The sequence below is a fragment of the Desmodus rotundus genome, chromosome 4, assembly GCF_022682495.2.
Source record: "Desmodus rotundus isolate HL8 chromosome 4, HLdesRot8A.1, whole genome shotgun sequence".
Taxonomy (NCBI): Eukaryota; Metazoa; Chordata; class Mammalia; order Chiroptera; family Phyllostomidae; genus Desmodus; species Desmodus rotundus.
In genome coordinates this window covers 47533422-47551150 of record NC_071390.1, presented here as the reverse complement: position 1 = coordinate 47551150, position 17729 = coordinate 47533422, and the positions used below count along the sequence as shown (strand labels likewise).

The 17729-nt window shown below is 32.2% G+C and overlaps 1 protein-coding gene across 6 annotated transcripts in view; it reads left to right on the top strand.

The window, feature by feature from the left end:
- Window positions 1-17729, top strand: part of LOC112305483 (probable E3 ubiquitin-protein ligase HERC4) — a 146347-nt gene that overhangs the window by 5151 nt on the left and 123467 nt on the right. For all 6 annotated transcript variants that reach the window (XM_024561212.3, XM_024561210.3, XM_045196068.2 and 3 more), the window contains exon 4: window positions 15110-15269. In XM_024561212.3, coding sequence (XP_024416980.2) covers window positions 15110-15269 — 160 coding nt within the window. The remainder of the gene's footprint in view (window positions 1-15109; window positions 15270-17729) is intronic.

Here is a 17729-nt window from a genome sequence, read left to right as displayed (position 1 = left end):
GAGAGCTAAGAATTCTTTTCTTAACAGAGATTGGCTTTCCAACCATACTAAATATTCTAATATAAAGAGAAAGGTAGCCTCAAACATTAAGAATGAGATGTTTTTGAGAGTCATGATAACCTACTGGAGGACTTGGCCTTACAGTGTAGTTAAATAGATTTGACCTATTACCTGTTGGGAGAGGTTTCTATTTGAACTTTTTAGAAACCACATAGGAATTTTCCTTATTATACCAAGAGTGCAGATTATGTCCATGTTCAGTTCTGTTCTCTTGTATATGTAAACCCTTGCTATTACTACCAGCTCTTCCTCAATTACTTCCAGAGAAGTGAATGAACATCTACTGGTATTTCACTTTCATGTATGTATTTTTCCTTCATAAGAATTTTTTAACTTTTTTTTTTAAGCTAGTGGTTCTCAGTTTCTTAATTCATAGTTAACAGGTAACTATATTAAATCTTCAGTATGCTAGGCCAGTGCAGCTAAATTAATTGTTTTATTTTTATACTTTCAAATTCACTTCTAAAGATTTTAGGATAACTTAGGAAGTATATACTTCCCTTAACTAGATCATTTACCCACTATATATCAAATTGTAGGTGTAATATGGTACCATGGTCCTAAATGTGTTTTGCACATGTGTTTTCCATGTTCCATGTAAGAAACAGTACTAAACTATTTCACGACCATAATTTATAAATAATGTGATATAGTTATATTAAAATGACTGTTTTGATAGCTTTTTATGGTTTGGAAAATTCAAGTAGATTATCTCATTTAATTCTAATAACAGTTTTGTTTGGTAGCTGAGGCAGGTTTTATGGTCCCCATTTTACAGATGAGGAAGCTGAAGTTAAAAGAGATTAAGTGACTAACCATTACTAGATTAGCAAATAGACCATTCTAAATTCTATGGTTTTAGTTACCTTTATCCCACAAAGTTTTTCCTCTGCCATATTTAGAAGATAGAGAATACATATTCACCTAGGAAAAAAACTAGTCTCCATCAGTATTTTAATATGATTCTGAGAGTTAAAAAAATTTCTTAAAAATTATTTTATAACTAAGGTTATACAATGAAGATATTATTATCTTCCCCACACACCCCCATGCGTAAATTCAAAGAGAAGCCATTTTAGGAATCATATAAGAAGGTTGAGGGTTCTATTTTAAATATGTAATGTTACACCAACACCAATTAAAAATTTAAATATATATATATATATATTTTATTCTTGAACCAAAGGCTAACTTGATTAGCAAAGCCAGCAATAGAATTTGGAATAGTTATGATAAAACTTACTGTAGTATTATTATGCTCATTTCTCTGTAGAAGATAAAGATTATGAGCATCAATTCTGTTTCCTGTAGCCCAGAATGGTAATTTCTACTGTTGGGTCATTCCAATAAAGTATTTCAATCACATTACTTGCCTTTCTTGCTTCATTTTCTGACATGCTCTCCTTGTTCACAAAACATAAATCTATTAGTGAACTCCTTAAAAACCCATGAAACTTAAAAAGTAGTATAGGAAAATAAATATAAATATGGAAAATAAAATTATTCACTTGAGTGGATTAAAAATACCAAATTATTCCATATATTTCTTATTGAATCAAAAAACATGTAATACCAAAGAAGTTCATTATGTTTTATAAATCCTAATTTTAACTGTACCTTCTAAGGAAGCGAAAGATATGGATGATATATGAAGACTTGAGAAAAGTAATTACTTGAGTCAGGAATGGAGGCTTGCTTTGGACACTTTGAGGAAGGTTAGTGCCCAAGAACCACAGTGTCAAGCGTAGGAACAAAAATCATGATACAAGCAGATGACTACTGTTAGAGAGATGTATAATAATACTTTACTTTGTGTAGGACCCTACATCTGAGGAATTTCAAGAGCATTATACAATAACTCATGGTTCCTTTCAAAATGCTTGTGACTCAATTTGCAAGAATTATCCTCATCTTAGGGGATAAATTTACGGAGAAATGGCAGCACAAGTTGGTAAGTAACTTGTCAAAACAGCAGATGACTGGTGAGCAGCTACAAATTGAATCAGACAATTTAAGTCTACCAGTCTCCTACCTTATTCACTAAATTGTGCTTATGTTTGGAATTATTTACAGTAATATCTTATATTTGAGGCAGATGAAATACTAATGCACAGATTGTTTCTTTGCCATTCTATTTGATGGCTTATTGAAATCATTTTAACATACCAAGATCTTGCATCGTGATACCACTTTGCTACTTCACTATGCCCTTGTGTGGTATGAAGAAAATTGAAACACGTGAGCAAAAACCTTTTATGTTAACACTCAGTATTATTATGCTAACACTCAGTATGACTTTCCTCTGTCATATCCTGTATCCCTTTATTATCTAATGCTCTGCTATGCTACTGTCCAAGGTCCAGAGTAAAACTGCCAGACATGATTGATTTGGTGGCTAACTTTGGAACTTGGATTACTTATGTTGTATCAAGTCTGCCTTGTATCTCTGTGTAGAATGCATTGGTTTGGTAAATGCTTTATAAAACCTTCAACCAACAGAGAAAACAGTAATGGCAGTAGTTGTCTAATCTGAGCAGTTTTACAAATAGAGGCTTTTTAAAAGGATTTGGAAGCAATGATTTTTCTTTGTGTTTGGTATGTTGGTGTTTGTATCTGATTGGAAGTGAGCCATATGCTTTCCTTGAAAGAACCAGGAATATGGTAGATTTCAGTTTCACAGTTTGGGCATTTATTAAGGATTCTTGTTGCACATGACAGCCTCAGTGGTCTAGTTTCTGTCATATCCTTAGTAAGTATTCTTAGGATTCTGTGTCCATGATATTCTATACAAATGTAGCTCTGTTGAAGATCATTTGTCCCAAACCCCATATATTTTTAAAATTGCTTTGAATAAATAAATTAAGTCTCACTTCTTAGATATTTAGTTTTCCAAGGCTAGTATAAAGCATATCAGGTACTTTGGGATACCTATTAAAAATACCTAAAGGAGGAAATGTATTCAGCTATTGTTACAAGGTTTTTTTTGAATTAGGATTGTGTTAGCAAGTAGAAAAGTGGGGAAGCATTAATGCAGAGACTGTATCAAAGAGCCCTTGGTTTAATTCTTTTCAGCTTCTATGTATTTTTTTTCTATGCTGATGGAATTTAAAAGATAATAATTTTTATATTTTAACCAGTTGTGTTAATTACCTGCAGGAAAAGTCTGTGCTATGTACAATTGCATTGTTGGAATTATTTTTGTTAAAAGGGAAATTTCTTGAATTTTGGTGGCTTCAGTCTTTAAACTATAATATTTTACTTACCTGAAATTCCTTTATTTTATTTATGGCAGAATTTCAGTGTAGCTTTTCTTGATCATAAATAAAACATTTTAGAATTCTTTAGTAATATGTTTTTCACATTTTTAAATATTCTAATTATTTTTCAGTATCAAAATTTAGTCTCATTCCTTTGCAAGTGTCATGCTGTTCTCAAATTTAACACATTTTAAGTTTTTTTCAAATTATAAAAGTATTACATATTTTTGGTAGAGAATTTGAGAAATAAGGAAAGTAAAATCAACTATAATGCCATTATGCATAAATAAATGCTGTTGTCATTTAACATTTTTTCTATACTTAGAAGTGATTGATTATAGACCAGAAGTATATTCTTGTATCTCAACTTCTTTTTCAGTAAAATTGAATAAAGATTTAGTATTTTCCCATGCTTTTAACTGTTTAGGGATATTATTAATGGTAATTTAACTTTTGCTCATTTAAATATACCAAAATTTGCCCTGGTCAGGTGGCTCAGTTGGTTGCAGCATTGACCCATACACCAAAAGGTTGAGGTTCAGTTCCCGGTCAGGGTACATACCTTGGTTATGGGTTCGATCCCCTGTTGGAGTTTGTGTAGGAGGCAGCCTATTGATGTTTCTCTCTTCCTTTTTCTCTTTTTATTCTTCCTCTCTTACTCTTTCTCTCTCCCTTCCTCATATCCTCAAGTGAGGATTAAAAAAAAAATTAAAAATGAAAAAATGTACCAGAATCTATGTTCTCTTTTTTTAGAATTTATTTCAAGATTTTTCCTATAAGTAATGTTGCCATGAACATACACATAAAATTAGTCTTCATGTGCCTGTATGTTTATTTCTTTAGGAAAAAGAACATCTTCAATTTTAGCAAATGTAGAAGGAATAAGTAAATTTATTTAAAAATTTTAAACACAGTTGTACCTCAATTCACAAATTTGATAAGTTCATAAGATATTTGCAAATGGAAGTTTAAAAAATTATTTATTTGACAAACTTTTGAGTATACTGTGATGAGTATCATTTAAAGATTTAGAAGGGAAGATAAAACAAGTATAAAAATATAAGTGCATATAAATATAAAATGTGCTAAGTCTTATAAGATGCATAAACAGTGCTGTGTAGAGATGAATATTGTAACTTTTAGGATGGAATGGATTATAGCTGAGTATAGGAAAGACAGCATATGATCTGGAAGGATATGTGGTATTTCAAGGAGGAAAGAAAGAAGGAGAGTGCTTTATAGGTAAGGCAGCTCAAATGGCACTAGCCAAAATTGAGGCCTGTTAAGGGAATAGTAGTCCAGTTACCTGAAATGTCTGAGAATAGTGAGCAAGAAGGTTAGAAAGGTAAAATTGAGGTAGGCTATTCCTCAATTTGGTGTATGGGACATTAATAGAATTAATTAAATGAGGAAGTGAGAATTTAGTTTGATGGATAGCCACTGATAGTTTGTAATAGGAATTATCAGGTTTTTATAAAGCAGGGGAGAGGATTTGGAGGTAAATTAGTTAGGTTATAATAGTAGTCCTTTAAAACAAGAAGGGAGAAGTTAGATCAAGGAGAGATCAGGGAGGCAGAAAAAATGGACAGGTTTTGGTAACCAGATGGAAGTGAACGATAAGGGTAAAGGGAGGAGCCAGGTATGATCCTAGGTTGAATCCATAATTAGTAGAAAGAGGGAATCTAGGAAGAGAAGGAATGTTAACTACTTTGTATTAGGAGAAGAGAGTAGATTGGATGAGGTGAATTTTATTTTGAACTTGATAACAATATTCATTGACCAGTAAGAACTTCAGTACTGTAAGTGGGGAGAAAGATCAGGGATAAAGGCATGAAATGTTTTTCTAGTTTTGTTTTATCTTCAAAGTAGGCTAATATTTCAGCCATAAATTATTCCTTGGTTCCAACCTATCAACTAATTAATAACCATTAACAATACCAATTTTGTACTTTTGGGAGACTTTAAAGTACCTGGTAATATAACAGCTTTGTAAATTTAAGGTAACCTAAATGGTTGTGTCCACTCTATTTCATCTCTTTTATAACTTGAATTTTTATATATAGATAAATTTAAAACATTTGTTTGCCAGTTATCATCTGTTGGCCTACTTATTTGAATTTTATTAATAGGTTCATTTCATATTCTTGCTTAACTGATACAAACCTATAGTTATGTTTGACTTTATGACTTTCAGGGTTTACTGGATGACACAAGATACAATCACATAGAAGTTGCTTTTAATTCCACTAACAGCTGAAATAATTTACTATAAATTGTATATGTACTGGCATGTAGACAAGAGCTCCTGGGGAATGTGTCATCTGAGATAGTGCTGTTGCTTCTTGATAAAGAAATGGGAGTGGGAAAGGGACAGGGTCAGACTAAAAGAGGGCCTAAGGAGCAGAATTAGAAACATCTGAAAACAATTAGAGGAAAGTTGAACTGCTTTACCTGTTACTTGAAGTTTGTGATTTTTTTCTTTTTTTTAGTATGGTGTGATGACAATAAAGTAAAGCTTAAATTGCTTTTCACAGTTGATCCCCATATTTATCAGTTAGCACATGTATACTTTCAGATTTCTGATTCAGGCACTCTAATAGGATTAGACCTCAGGAACCTACATTTATCTTCTGAGAAATAGGAAAAAGACTGACAGATTGGTATTACCTCTGGCTAAAGATGGGTCTTTTCCCATACACATTTGGGGAATAGCTTCTGCAACTGGTAATAGGGGGAAAAGGGACACTTAGAAGTTATTATGAAAATGTAAAGGCAGAAGAAAGATACAAACTTCATAATTTGAAAGAAAAATTTTAAAAAAGTCCTCACTGGAGGATATGCTTTTTAAAGAGAGAGGAAGGGGGAAAGAGAGAGAGAGAGGAAAGAGAGAGAGAGAGGAAAGAGAGAGAGAAGAGAGAGAGAAGCCATGTTCTCTCATGCATCCATTGATCTGTTGCCTTCTCTACATGTCTGGACTGGGGACTGGACCCGCAACCTAGGTATGTGCCCTGACCAGGGATTGGACTCACAACTTTTTGGTGTATGGGACAGACTTTAGCTAACTGAGCCACTTGGCCAGGGTGGAAAGAAATTTTAATAATGAGAAATATTATTTAGAATGTATTACTTAGATACTAGAATGCTGATATTTGGAAATAGTAACAGTACCATTTTGTGCCAGGCACTGTGCTGAATCCTTTAGGCCTTATCCAAAAGTCTTAAAAGCCACCCTACAAAAGTACATATTAGCTTAGTTTTACAGGTGAAGGAAATACAACTTCAAGAGGTTGAATGATTTGCCCAAAGTCAAAATTCAAACGTAGTGGAAACAAGAATTAATTAGGTGTCAATAGCAAGAAAAAGATAAAATGACCCAGTAATAACCTAAGAAATGTGCAGGGCATATAAAGACTTGGAAGCATTTTGGAGGGTCACACAAAACTTGAACAAATGGAAACCACATTTGTGGATAGGAATAATCAACCTACATAAACCTGCCAGTTTTCTCTAAAAGTTAATTTGTCAATTTAATGTGATCCTAATAAAAATACCAAATGGTTTTTGGGGGAACTAGACAAATTGGTTCTTTAATTCATCCAGGAAAACTAAAAAATAACGAGCAGAAATAATATAAACGTATTTTAATTTAAAGCCTTTCTAGTTAAAATTGCCTCACAGATATATTAAACAAAGAAAACAATATATAAAGCCCAGATATAGACCCAGATCACCAGAAGTCAGTGGGGAAAAATTCAAATGGGAGCTATTCAGGAAATGCTCCTGGAATAAGAGCATTATCTAGGGAATAAAAAAGTGAAGTAATACCTCACCTCAGGAATATATTTGGGTAAATTCCAAATGAATCAAATATTTAAATGTAATGATTAATGTGCTCAAAGACAACATAGACATATTTGTTTATTATTTTGGAGTGAAGAAAACCTTTCTAAATTGTGAAAAGGCGTATTTAAGAAAAGCTACCTGAAAGTAAAAGTAATTTTGTTTAGATAGAAATCATTGTAAACAAGGTTAAAAGACAAATGGGAAAGTGTTTATGACTCATTACAATCAAAACATGAAGCTCCCAGATATCAAAAAGTGCTAAAAAATGGTGAGATAAAGAGACAACAATGAAGTAGCAAAATGGACAGAAGATATGAAAGGACATTTCACAGAGGAAGGAAATACAAATGGCTCTGAAACAAATGCATACTCTTCAACTTTGTGCCTGTTAGGAGAAGTGCAGAAAATTATAAGGAGGTAACATTTTTTCACATACCAGGTTAACAAAAATCTTAATACAGTCTTCATGGTGAGGCTTTTAACAAACAAGTTTTCATAGGTTGTTAGTATAAATTGATAAATTTTTATGATAAATTCTTTCTCCAAAAAGTCCAAGAGTATAACTCTTGCTTTGATAGTTACATTTGTATATGTACAAGATGGCATTACTACAACATTGTTTATAATAGCAGAACATTAGAAATGGCCATATGACTACCTGTTGGGAACTGGTAAAATAAAGTATGGTCCATTCAGTCAGTGTAAAATAATGCTATATAATTGTGAAAGGAATGGAGTTCTTTGTGTGCTAATATGGAAAACTGTCTAAGATATTGTAAGTAAAAAGAGCAAGGTATACAACATTGTGTAGAAAACTATATTTTGGATTAAAAAATGTATATATACACACACACATACATACATATATGCACACGTATTTGTATTTGATTATAGATATATAAAATTACCTGTAAGGGTACATACAACTAATAACAGTGGTTACTCTTGGTGCAGAGGTAGGATAAGAGATGAGAACTCCATTGCTAAGGAAATGGGTGGTAGACCCACATTTTTCACTGCGTACATTTAAAAAATATATATGACAATTTATACATATAAAACTGTGCATATACATAAATATACATATATTTAAAGGGGTAGTGTCTGGAAATAAGAGTATTTGGATATAAATCCTGCCACTGTTACTTTTTAGCTGTGTTTTCTTGGGCCCATTGCTTAGTCACTCTGTGCCTGTATTTTCTTTTATGGAATTAGGATAATCACTCCAAACTCCTAGGGTGGTTTTAAGGATTAAGTGAGGTAACACCTGAAGTGCAAAGAACAATACGTGACATGTGATGAGTGCTCAATTAATGTTTGCTTAAAGGAAAAAAAGCTATTAATATTAGAATGGGAATTTAATTTTGGGTCTGCCTTACACTGAAGTGGGCAATATGCTGTTGGTATATTTACCTTCAGATAGATAATACATCTCTTCATTTATAACTGAAATTCAGGTATTTAATCCCAAAAATGAGTGCCGTCCTACCATGTCCCAGACATTGTGCTTAAGCATGAAAGTATTCCTTTAACTTCAGTCTTCAATTATCCTGCCAGAATTGTTGGAGCTCGTATTAAAAAATTATGTCAAAAAGTATATGTTTGTCACACTTAGAGGTAATGCTATATTGGAGCAAGATAAAAAATGAATTGAGTTCCTTTAAAGATATCATGATACAGGAAAAAATAATAGAAATATGCCTTTTTTTGTCTTTCTGAGAAGCACATAAATACTGAAATTTAGATTCATTTATTTTTAGAAATATATTTAGTGATAAATAATTAGAGGATGTATTAGTCTATTCAGGCTGCTATAACAAAATTACTGTAGTCCAGGTGGCTTAACTAACATATTTCTCACAGTTCTTGAGGCTGGGAGGTGTTAGCAGATTTGGTGTCTGGTGAGAACCCTATTTCCTGGTTCATAGAAGACAGTCTTTCTCATTGTGTCTTCACATGGCAAAAGGGCTGAGGGAGTTTTCTAGGAAAAGATACCCATTTCATTCATGAAGATTCCACCCTCAAGATGTAATCACCCTCAAAGCCCACCTCCTAATACTATCACATCATGGGGTTATGAATTTTGAATTATGGGAGGGCACAAACATTCAGTCTGTATCAGAAGGTATATTTTGTATACTGTATGTTGAGGAACATAGGTGCTTGAATAAATTCTAGTTATTCATACTTTAAAATCCTGCCCCTCACAAAAAGATGTTTGATTACATCTTTTATTTTACTGTTGTAGCTATTTTGACAACAGTGCCTAAATTTATTTGCTTAGTATATAAATAAATTGTAAATAAACAGAGCATGCACTGTGTATGCGGTGCTTGACTGTGGGAGAAATTTATACATCAAGAAAGACAGACAGCTTTGGCCAGTGTGGCTCAGTTGGTTGGAGTGTTGTCCCATGCTGTGAAAGGTTGCAGGTTCGATTTCTGGTCAGGGTGCATACCTGCATTGAGGGTTAGATCCCCAGTAGAGGTGTGTGTGGGAGGCAACCAATTGATGTTTCTATCTCACATCAATGTTTCTTATTCTCTCTCCCTCCTGTCTATAAAGCAATGGGGAAAAAAATGTCCTTGGGTAAGGACAAAAAAAAAGAAAGACATTTCTGAGATTATAAAACTGATAAAATATAGAGAACAAAAAGATCATTTTACATGGGAACCATTGTATTGTAAGTTATCTATCTCAGTCTCTCTAAAGTAAACTGCAGAAAGCAAGTTCTTGTCCTTGTTTATTAATGCTTCTTGAATTCACTTCCATTCAGACCTTAGATTCATCTTAGGGTCTGCTTTCTAGCCCATAGCACCAGCGTTGCTTCAGTTGCCAAAACCTACTGGTTCTGTTCTTAGTAACTCTCATGTTTCATTTCCTTTGCAAATGGCTAAATATGTGACCATCAGCTAGTTACTTGAAACTCTTGGGCCAATTGTTTCCTCATATCTTCATCTAAAATTACTTGTTTTTATTCTAGTTAGACCATGACTGATCTATGTAAAAACTGTGGCAATAACTTTCTAACTGATCTTCCTGTTCTAGTCCATCCTTCTAATTCAGGATTAATTTTTCTATGTCATATTTCCTTTCTGTCTCTTGAATTTGTCTAGCTGAAGTACCATCTCCTCAGACCGCCATGGTCATTGTTGTAAGAACTCAAGTCACATGTTTTGTGTAGTACCAAGTATGGTTACCTGGCATTCAGTAAATAAGTTGATTTACTGCCTTATTTTATGTAATTATTTGGATACAAATCTTCTTTACAAATGTTAGCTCTTGGTGGGTAGAAACCTTACATTTCTTCAGCACTGTAGTGACACCACTATGGTATACACAGGAGCACAGAGGGTTTTATTGAATGCACACATGGTGACTGTATTTTATTGGATTGCCATAGAAAGGAAGAAAATTAAAATTCTTTGTTTCAGTGAGCTTGATCGCCATCAGCTACATTATAACCAAAAAGTTAAAATTTGAAACTGTTCTAAGAATGTACACGCTGGATATGATATAGTAAAGTTGATGTGGTCGTAAGAGGAAACAAGGATGAAGCTTGGAAGAAGCTTCCCAGAGATCCCAGAGAGAAGGGTCACCGCCTACCACACAGGGCCACAGGGGAAGACACTGGGATAGTAGTCAGGAGGCAAAAGACAGGAGTGCAGGAGAGATCTTAGTTTATGGCATTTATTGTAGTTTCCTAGGGAAAGGCAAGACTGAGCAGAATAAGACTGTTCAGGATTGTCTAGTTTGATTAATTCCTGCAGATTTTGAGTTACAGGGTTGGTTTCTAGTTTCTTAGTACTTGACCCTGGGATGATTTCGTTTAGGGGAAATACTGACTTGGTATGTGAGAGGTATATAAGGATGGAGCTGGTATAAACTCTGGATTGGTTGGTTTGCATATGAAAACTGTGCTAGTAGGCAGGTTGTTATCTTTAGGAATTTAGTTAGCCCTGGAAGGGGCCATCTCTTCTGTGCTCTGTAAGTGCTTCCCCCTCACGCCCCACAAAATTCAGAGCATTAAGAATACAGAAAATACTATTGTAATTGGCCCTGTGATGAATGAGTGCCAAATATGAATAAAGAGTCTTAAAAAAAAAACACCCAGAAAAAAAACTCTGCTGTTACATTGAGGGTTCATTCTTGCTGGTATTCACAAGAGGTTAATGTCATCTTTCAAAAGGTCAGAATCATAAAATACATTAACTACACATTCAGCTGTTTAATTAAATAAAGAACAATAAAGAAAAAAAACTTGTAGACAGCCAGAGTCGACAATTTAGTATTTATTTTTTCAGTCTTTTTTTTGCATATATATTGGGGCTATGTGACATTTTAAAAACAAGAATGGAGTTACATAGTACCTCTTTAATTTAATAAAATGCTCTCTGTGAATGTTAAATTTTTAGAGATGGATTTTAAGTGTACTTTGTACTGCTCTTGTGTGGAGTTTTTCAGAGAGGAGGAAAGAGGAAACATTTATAGCGACCAGTAAGGCATGGTAGGACAGAGGATTTTGAAATTTAAGCTCTGGCAGAATTACTAAGGAGTTGGAATGGTGGCTCTTTAGTTATTTAATAAAGTATATTTCTTCGTTTTAGAATTGTTATCAACATGGCTGTGTTTGTTGGTATTCATTACAATATTGTTTTTTAGACCCGATAACTTGAATGTAAAACATAAACGGAAATTTTTGTTTTCTATGTAAAACATTAAAAGTCATTCAAACTTTGTTAGAATTCATTGTTTTAAAATTAATAATATATGTAGGGCTTCATTAAACTCACAGACTGCATTAAGAGTTAAAATTGATTGTGGACTTGGATCACACCTGGTAATCATACTGTTACACCAGATAGTTACTGATTTATGAATGGTGTTTTGAAAAACTTTTAATTTTTTCTTTGCTTATGGAAATATTGTTACATATCATAAGTACGTTTACAAACAAGTTTTCTTTAAAACACATTATACCTAAGTATAGTATTTTATTAATAATTATATTTAACTGACCTGTGTAACATTTTTTATAGAAAAATTAATTTGAGTTTTAAATTTGGATGTCAGAAATTTATCTGCACCTTTCACTTATCTTGGCTTGCTTAGTTCTCTTGATTTATCAGTTCCAGAAAGTTGAAGATACATGTTTGTGGGCAGCATTTAACTTAACTAAACATCACATTTTAAAGATACACAGTACCTGACTGTAGCCTGTTTCCTAGGTAAGAAACTCTGTATCACTGCAAGTTAATCATTTCCCTAGTGTTTTGATTTTGGGAAACAGAACATTTGTTCCTGTGAGGTTCAGGGTCATTTTATAAGATGGGGGCTTTCTGTCCCTTGCACATTTATTTTCTTCTGGTTACCAAAATAATACATGTACTTTGTTTTTTTTAAAGCTATAGAAATGTGTAATTTAAAAAGCAGAAGACACTTTCCCCCTGGCATTCTGAAGGTGGCTACTAGTATTTGTTTATATTTTCATGTCTTTTATACCTGTGTTAAAAAATACAATTTTATACACATTTACATAAAGGTCTGTGATTTGCTTGTTATTGAACATATTTATCTTTTCATGTTACTATATAGACATTCTTTTTGATAGAAGCATCGATTTTTATTACGTGGATATTTCATATTTTATTTATCTACCCATTCCTAGAAATCAGGTTATTTACTGTTGTTGTTTTTTCCAAATTACAAACTATGATTCAATAAACATCGTTTTATAGTGTATAATAAATTCTGAAAAGCAAAGTTTCTGGGTAAAAGGGCATACCTGTTTAGAATTGTAATAACATGTTACAAAATTCGTCTTTAAAAAACTTTATTTTTTGCTTATTTTTTAAAGATTGTTTAGAGAAATGTTTCTTAGGCCAATTTTTTTTTTGCCATTTTAAAACTGTTTGGCATTGGAAATAATGTAATTATTAGAAACTTCTAAATTTCAAAATCAAGTTTATCTGTGATTGAGTTATTTAGAATAAATTCTGTGGATTACCTTTATTTTTTGTTTTAGTTTTTCAATTATAGTTGACATATACAATATTATATCAGTCTTTTCACTGCTTTTAGTTTCTTTTGCTATAACAAATTGAATTTTCTCAAATGGGTACGTGGAATCTCTTCCTTTTTTCTCATCTCAGGACTTAGCTTAAGTGCCATTGTCTTCCAAAATTCTTGCTGGTATCTTTCAAGGCTTGAATAATTCCCATGTGCTTTTTGTATATCTTTATCTTAGCAATTTAATCAAAATCTTTATCCAACCTGTTTTTCTATAGACTAAACTTCTTGAGGTCTAGAGTTCTTTTTATTTATTTTTGTGTCTCTAGAGCTTGGAGCATAAGAGGTATTATTATTATTTAGTGAAACATTCACAAAATATTGTTTAGTATGAATGTTTCTTTGTTTCTAGGATTTTTGGTACCTTTAATTTTATAGCCACTGCTATCTAATTTAGGTACTCTCATTTATTATTGTTTAACGAGCCATTCTTATTCATTTCTGTTGTCATCTTGACATTTTCTGCTCTTTATTAGTTTCCCTTGAGGATTGTTTTGGAGAAACACTGACTTATTTCTGGGGCCTCTGTGAGAGAGTACAGTACTTCTGTGTGTTTTATTTCTTCCTTCATAATTAAGATTTATTGGAATGTTTTGATGTAAACAAATGATGCCATACTTCTAAGTCCTTCATCTTAATTTTTATGGGGACTACACATTATATCTTATTTTCATTTTTTGTTTTTGTATGTTTCTGTAATGTAATTTTATAAAATCATACATACAAAAAATGAGAGATGAGTGTAATGAACCTCCACATACTGTTCAGCAGCTTCTTGTTATTAACTCATATAGTCCTTTAAGGTAAGTACTTAAAATGTCATTAGAGTTGTACAGATTCCTAGAGGCTATCTAGGGCTAACCTCCCACCCCAACATGCAAGTTAGTAATCGAGACACAATTGAATTTCTTCATACATAGGGATTTAAATCTCTTCGATGCAGTGTGTTTCATTATTGAACATTGACATTTGTACACAGAGCCAAAATACGCTTCTGAAGAAACCCTGATTGTTTCAGTTATAACAACACTTCATCGTGAGGCTTTCAGTTTATTGAAGACAGAAATTACAGCTTTCTTACTAAGCCAAAGAATTAATTTTAAATGGCATCTTAAAAACAATTTGAAATGGTACTAATAAACTGATAGACACTGCATATCCTAAGACTAAGGAAACAATTTCATTGTATTTACTCATTTGTCAGTGGTTACTGACAGTCTTATGAAAGGCCACTATTTAGAGTTAATTCCAGGTGTAAAACTTGAGCACGTTTTAACTACATGTGGAGCTTTTATATCTTTGGTGTCAAAATGGCAGTCCACAACCTGGAACATACTTGTTATGGTCACATTGCCTTTCAGTTCTCTCCTCAGCATGTACGGTGGATGGTTTATTTATGAGCTCTCTAAAAAAACTTGTTTCCCATCAGAAATGCCAATTCGGATTAGTATTTCAGTTCTTAAGTTCAGAATCACTTCATAGTAGTATCTATATGGTAATGTATGTGTCAATTGTGATTTTATTATTAAAAAACAGCCCAGGTTATTTAAGTGATTTCCTTTTCAGCTAGACTCTCATATTGGTAATGGCTTTGATGAAGAGCACTTTCTGAGAGAATCGTTATAAACCCTTAACATCTTCCTTCAAATGTAAGAGTCACTTAATATTCTGAGTTGATTATTCCCTATGATGTATATCTGTATTTACCACAATGAAAATTTTGTATGAAATATACTTGTTAGATTTGTCAGAATAACTGAAATTATACCTCATCTGTATTTCAGTATTTCTTTAGCTTTTTTATGCAAGATGAAATTGTGTTTTATTCTCATTGGTAGTTCAAAACTAGAATATAATGTCTCTCTTCCTGATTTCTGTAGAGCAGGTTGTCGCCCTGGATGCCCAAAATATTGTAGCTGTTTCATGTGGAGAAGCTCATACGTTAGCACTAAATGACAAGGGCCAGGTGTATGCTTGGGGTCTTGATTCTGATGGACAACTTGGCCTGCTAGGATCAGAGGAATGTATCAGAGTACCCAGGTAACAAAGGTGACCAAAGAGAGGTCTTTAATAATCTTTTATCATAAATTTATTATTAAATTATTTTGTATACTGTAGGCCTGTAAGAGTTGACAGGTAATTATTTCTCATTTTTGAGTTCTTAAGGTTACTGGTTAGATAAGAATTCGATCACTTTCCACTTTTTTATATAGCAGTGACCATGATTTATATTAACCATTAAATTCATCATTGAAGTATTTAAAAATCAAAAAATAAACAATGCTTTATTAATATTATCTTACAGATTTGCATAGGACATAACCACTGTTTTAATATTAAAAATTGTAAAAGCATGAACATATCTAGGCAAAAATATAAAGATTTAAAGAAAAATATCCAATTTCTTACAGATAAATAATACATTAACTCATGCTTAGTTTTTAAAATTAGTTTTAAATTCTTGCCTCCTTAAACTCTTGTTCTTTCTACTAGTAACTGTAGGGACAAAGACAACTCTCCAGGGAACCAAGGAATTAAGCTAATTTTAGATTTATTTCAGGTAGCACTTTTTAAACACATTTAGATATTTTATTTTTAATTTCAAATTGATGGGGTTTGTTTCAGTTTAAGAAATATGATGTAACTACTAGGATAAAAATATGGAGCACAATAACTAACATATTCCAGGACAGGAACTCTTACTGTTAGAAATGAGTTTTGTTTTTGTTTTTTTAAACTAGGAAAGATAGCTCCTTTAATAAGCTTATAACCTTCCCTATGTTGTAATTTATTAAAAGTAGTTTTTTTTAAATCTTTAGTTTGACATTTTGTATTTGTTTTAGTAATGGACTATTGTTGAGACTTTTGGATATATCACAATCACCCTTTTTTTTTTTTTATTGAACTTACAACTGAACTACACAAAACTCAAATTCCTTTTCCCTTGTTTTTTCTTCTACTAACAAATACGATACTTGGGGTGGTGAAAGAAACAGTATTTCCATTGTGCTTTTAGTATCTCTTAATGATGGTGCTGTTGGGAAAAAACTTTTTCCTTAAGCTAGGTAAATTGAATTTTTTAGTCATTTCAATTTTTATTTCTTTCAGAAAATAGTAATTTGCAGCCAAATGGTTATTGGCTAGATAGTACAAAGCATTCATAGAAACATGACGACCTCACTGTTGTCATATCCTCTATGCATTTTATTTTCTCCCACAAGTAATGTTGTAGAATGGGGTTTTTTAATTTAAGATTTTGAAAATTTTGTGATTTTAGGGTTGAAAAGGGATTTCTTACATGTTAGATTTTCTAAGTTAATATTCTCAAAACGATGATTCATGACAGAGCTTTCTAGGTTCCCTCATTTTTACTCCACTGTTCTCTTAATTCTCATACTTACATTTTTGTTTCTGTTCACTTTTGGTATGAGGGATTTCAGTCAATAATCAGTAGATGAGTAGTAAATGGTAAAGAAAGCCAACTTAGGAGAGAATTTTATTATATGACAATTTATTTGAAGGTTGCCCAATAATAAATTATGTATTTGTGACTTTACTATTTTATGAACCTGGATGGGGATCTGAAAAAGATCTTACTTGCTTTGAGTCCTTTGCTTTAATATTCACTGTTTTTATATTTGATAAACATCTATATTAACTTTAAGCTGCATGTTGTTATTTTCCCTGTTCAAGCTCATTCATTGTTCGTGAACTGATCTGATTTATTGTGACATATACATAGTTTTTACTAGTGTTTTCATGTTTTAAAGGGCAGTTTAGTATTTCAGTAGAAACATTTTTTATGAAAGACTGCTAGTAATTTCTTTTTAAATTTCAGTACCATATAATTTTTCAGATGCAAGGCCTTTTTTAGATTCTTAGAGATGTCAGCTAGCTTTGTAAATTTCACATACATTTTGAATAAAGTATATATAGAAGACAGGGAAACTCAAATATATTTAAACAGGTTTTTAAAAATTACCTGTTTATGATTTTCCTAAGAGTGATCAGAAATGTGAAGATTCACATTAGGCTGTACTTTGTGGAGAATAAAATTCGTTTTTATACCAAAAGATAAGAGTATCTAAATTAAGTGGTACTTTAAAATTAAGGAAGAGTATAAAATTAATAGTAAATAGATTACTTTAAACTCTTATTAGTTTGATAATCTTTGTTTACTTATAATTTTGTTATGTTTTGAAATCATTACTTCTTGGAGAAAGACTGAAATTATTCAGTATTACTGGTCTCTGTAGACCTTAACTTTTGGCTAGTTATTTCTTTTAGTGTAGGATATTATACCTTTATTTAAAAAAAGGTTAAGCTTGATTTTACTGTCTTAGTTTAATGGAAGTCGAAGTACATACTTTTCCATGCAAATTTAGAAAAATAATTGTTTGTAATAAAGTTGTAGTTTATTAAAGTTCTATTTATTGGCATATATAATAAATATTATGACAGGAAGGTGTGATAACTTGTGAGAACAGCTGTTTTCTGTTC